We start from the raw sequence: 3,517 nt of genomic DNA, 5'->3' as shown, positions 1-3,517 counted from the left end.
ACACACACACACACACACACACACACACACACACACACACACACACAGTGAGTAAAATAAGTATTTGAACACCTGTGAACATCAATGTTAATATTTGGACCAGTAGTCTTTGTTTGCAGTGACAGAGGTCAAAGGTTTCCTGTAGTTCTTCACCAGGTTCACTGCAGCAGAGATGTTGGTCCATTCCTCCACAGATCTTCTCTAGATCACCAGGTTTCTGGGCTGTCGCTGAGAAACAGAGTTTGAGCTCCTTCCAAAGATTTTCTATAAGGTTCAGGTCTGGGGACTGGCTGGGCCACTCCAGAACCTTGATATGCTTCTTACGGAGCCACTCCTTGGTTCTCGTGGCTGTGAGCTTCAGGTCATTGTCATGTTTGAAGACCCAGACACGATCCATCTTCAATGCTCTGAGGGAAGTAGGTTGTTCCACAACATCTCTCGATACATGGCCCCGGTCATCCTCTCCTTAATACAGTTCAGTCGTCCTGTCCCATGTGCAGAAAAACACCCCCAGAGCATGATGCTTCCACCCCCATGCTTCACATTAGGGATGGTGTTTTTGGGATGGTACTCATCATTCTTCGTCCTCCAAACATGGCGAGTGGAATTAAGACCAAAAAGTTCTATTTTGGTCTCATGTGACCACAGAACTTTCTCCCATGACTCCTCTGGATCATCCAAATGGTCCTGGTCAAACTTCAGACGGGCCTGGACGTGTGCTGATTTAACCAGGGGAACCTTCCGTGCCATGCTTGATTTTAAACTACGACGTCTTAGTGTATTACCCACAGTAACCATGGAAACAGTGGTGCCAGCTCTCTTCAGGTCATGGACCAGCTCCTCCATGTAGTTCTGGGCTCATTCCTCACCTTTCTTAGGATCATTGATACGCCATGAGGTGAGGTCTTGCATGGAGCCCCAGTCCGAGGGAGATTGACCGTCATGTTTAGCTTCTTCCATTTTCTAATAATTTCTCCAACACTTGATCTTTTTTCAACAAGCTGCTTGACGATTGCCCCGTAGATATTTCCAGCCTTGTGGAGGTCTACAAGTTTGTCTCTGGTGTCTTTGGACAGCTCTTTGGTCTTAGCCATGTTAGTAGTTGGAGTCTTACTGGTTGTGTGGGGTGGACAGGTGTCTTCATGCAGCTAACGACCTCAAAAAGCTGCTTCTAGTTTAGAATAACAAGTGGAGATGGAGGTGGACGTTATAGAGGAGGACTAACAGGTCTCTGAGGACCGGAACTGTTGCTGACTGGCAGGTGTTCAAATACTTATGTGCAGCAGTAACACACAAATACATTATTTTAAAAATCTTACATTGTGATTTCCAGATATTTTTTTAGATTATGTCTCCCACAGTGGACTTGCACCTAAGATGAAAGTTTCAGACCCTCCATGATTTCTACGTAGAAGAACTTGCAAAGTCGCAGCGTGTTCAAATACTTATTTTACTCGCTGTATATAAACAGCGCCTTTTGTATCGGTGAGTTATTTTGATGGAATGGCCGATTTCCGATATTTAACTTTATCGCTAATATCGTCCGACACCATGCCGATAATATTGTGCATCCCTAGTTTTATCATAAAATCAGTCTGAGCTGACTTAATATATTTTCATCCTAATCCTAATTTCGTCTGAGTCTTTTCTACGAGTGAATAAATACGACCCTTTTCTTTCCTTTTGCCTCCGTCTTGGATTGTAGCAGCTCAACCACCAGTAAGAACAGGTGAGGCGGGTCTTTTCACGACTCGTCTTCTGTGGAGGTGCTTGTGTTAAGAAAATATCGTATGGGCTGTGCTGAGCGATCTTTTCTTGTTTCGTGTCTCCAGCGCCGCCCACCTCGGCCTGCTGTCGGAGCAGCAGCGACTCCTGCAGCACCATCAGCTCCAGCAGCTGCTGTCCTCGCAGCCTTCAGCCGTACGACACAAACAAGTCAAATGCTTTCTTCTAAACACTCCTGAGCACGAGCGCTAACGTTTCCTCTCCGTTTCATCTCCTCCACCTCGCAGGATCAGCAGCAGGCGTTGCTCTACCGGCTCATGCAGCAGCAGCAGGACCTCCAGCAGCTGCAGTCCCTCTCCTCCTCCACCTCCTCCGCCCAGCTGCCCATCAACTTGCTGCCCGGCGCTCAGAACCAAGGCCAAGGCGCCATCACTGCCAACCCCTTCCTGGCGCTGCAGCACGCACACACCGACGCGCACGGCTCAGGGCAGCAGAAGCCTCGGCTAGCCGAGAAGGCTGTGGGCGTCGCCGGGCAGGAGAAGACATGACGGCGCCGGCTCGCTCTGATAAATACGCCGAGGCTTCGTCTCCGCTTCCTGGAGCGTTAACCGAGGAGGAGTTTGTCTCTGTTGGCGTTTCTTTCCAGCGGTGCGCTGAAATCTAAAATCAGAAGCTCGCTTTCAATCGCGTCCCCATTTCTGCTTGGAGTTGTGCTATTTATTTGAAACTAACTTATAGTTTTGTTCTTTGTAACTTCTGGTAGTGGCTGTGTTTCTGTTCACGTGTTTCTGTTCACGTGTTTCTGTTCACGTGTTTCTGTTCACGTGTTTCCTGCTGGATTCTCACTGAGCTGCACCTGCTGGGCGTCTTCGGCCACTCGCTGGACTTTGGCCGTTTGAGCCGTGGTTCCTTCTTCACGGCGTGCAGTTCTGCATTCTTGGCCGTGAACATTATTTCGTCGCCCACACGTTTATGATTTAATCTGCCGGAGTACACTTTGAAATAAAAACAGAAAGGCAGTTCTCAAATTATTTATGATCACTGTTGTGACGTTTTGCAGCTCAGTGAGACGCCACCTTCAGCTGATCATCAGCTGATCATCAGGTTCCACGACAATTATTTCATCTTGAGGTTTTTTTTTTTTTTTTTTTTTACGGTCGTCTTCTCGTTCTCGTTCCTGGACTTCGTTCTCGTCTCTGCGTTGTTTCACTCTCAGGGGCCTCAGCTAACCGGAGCGGTTTATTCAAACAAACAAAACAGCAGCAATACACGAGCAGACACAAAAGAAGTCCAGTTTCCAGGAAAAGCTGACCAGTAGCAGATGTTTGTTTGACATCTGCCTTGAAGCAGCCCCAGAGTGGGGGGGGGGGACACCCCGTTGTCTCTGTCTCTGCAGTCCACGTCAGTGAGCCCCGTCTCGTCACGTCTCACCACAGAAGCCTTCTCTTCTCTGGGCCACGAACGGGGGGCTCCGTCAGGGACGTGAAAAGGAAACGAACTGGATTCGTGCGGTGGGCGAGCGGACCTTTGCCCTCCCGGATGGAGCCCCCTGCTGCACCTACCTCTCGAGCAGGACCAGCCTACCAGGACCTACAGGGCCCACCGCAGCAGCTTATAAACCCACTGCAGTCAGGACCAGCCAATCAGGGTCCAAGAACCCAAGTGCCTGAGGCCAAACGGGGGTAAAAAGAAGGCGGGATTTAGTTTTTTCTGTTTTTTATTCAAACAGTTTTGGTGACGAAGCTGCAGAGAAACACTCGGCTCTTTTAAACTTTCTCTACGCTGTGGTTTT

At 48.9% G+C, this 3,517-nt stretch overlaps 1 protein-coding gene across 1 annotated transcript in view; it reads left to right on the top strand.

Moving 5' to 3' along the window:
* The window catches only part of mllt10 (MLLT10 histone lysine methyltransferase DOT1L cofactor), a 49,779-nt gene extending 47,281 nt beyond the window's left edge, over positions 1-2,498 (top strand). Inside the window, exons 18-20 of the mRNA XM_037694355.1 lie at positions 1,706-1,729; positions 1,833-1,920; positions 2,013-2,498. Of these exons, the coding sequence (XP_037550283.1) occupies positions 1,706-1,729; positions 1,833-1,920; positions 2,013-2,273 (373 nt within the window). The 3' untranslated portion in view covers positions 2,274-2,498. The remainder of the gene's footprint in view (positions 1-1,705; positions 1,730-1,832; positions 1,921-2,012) is intronic.
* Positions 2,499-3,517: the final 1,019 nt, after the last annotated feature.

This window comes from Nematolebias whitei, chromosome 20 (assembly GCF_014905685.2).
Source record: "Nematolebias whitei isolate Nwh7 chromosome 20, NemWhi1, whole genome shotgun sequence".
NCBI classification, from domain to species: Eukaryota; Metazoa; Chordata; class Actinopteri; order Cyprinodontiformes; family Rivulidae; genus Nematolebias; species Nematolebias whitei.
The sequence above is the reverse complement of the archived record's forward strand: the minus strand, read 5'-3'. Positions and strand labels throughout refer to the sequence as shown.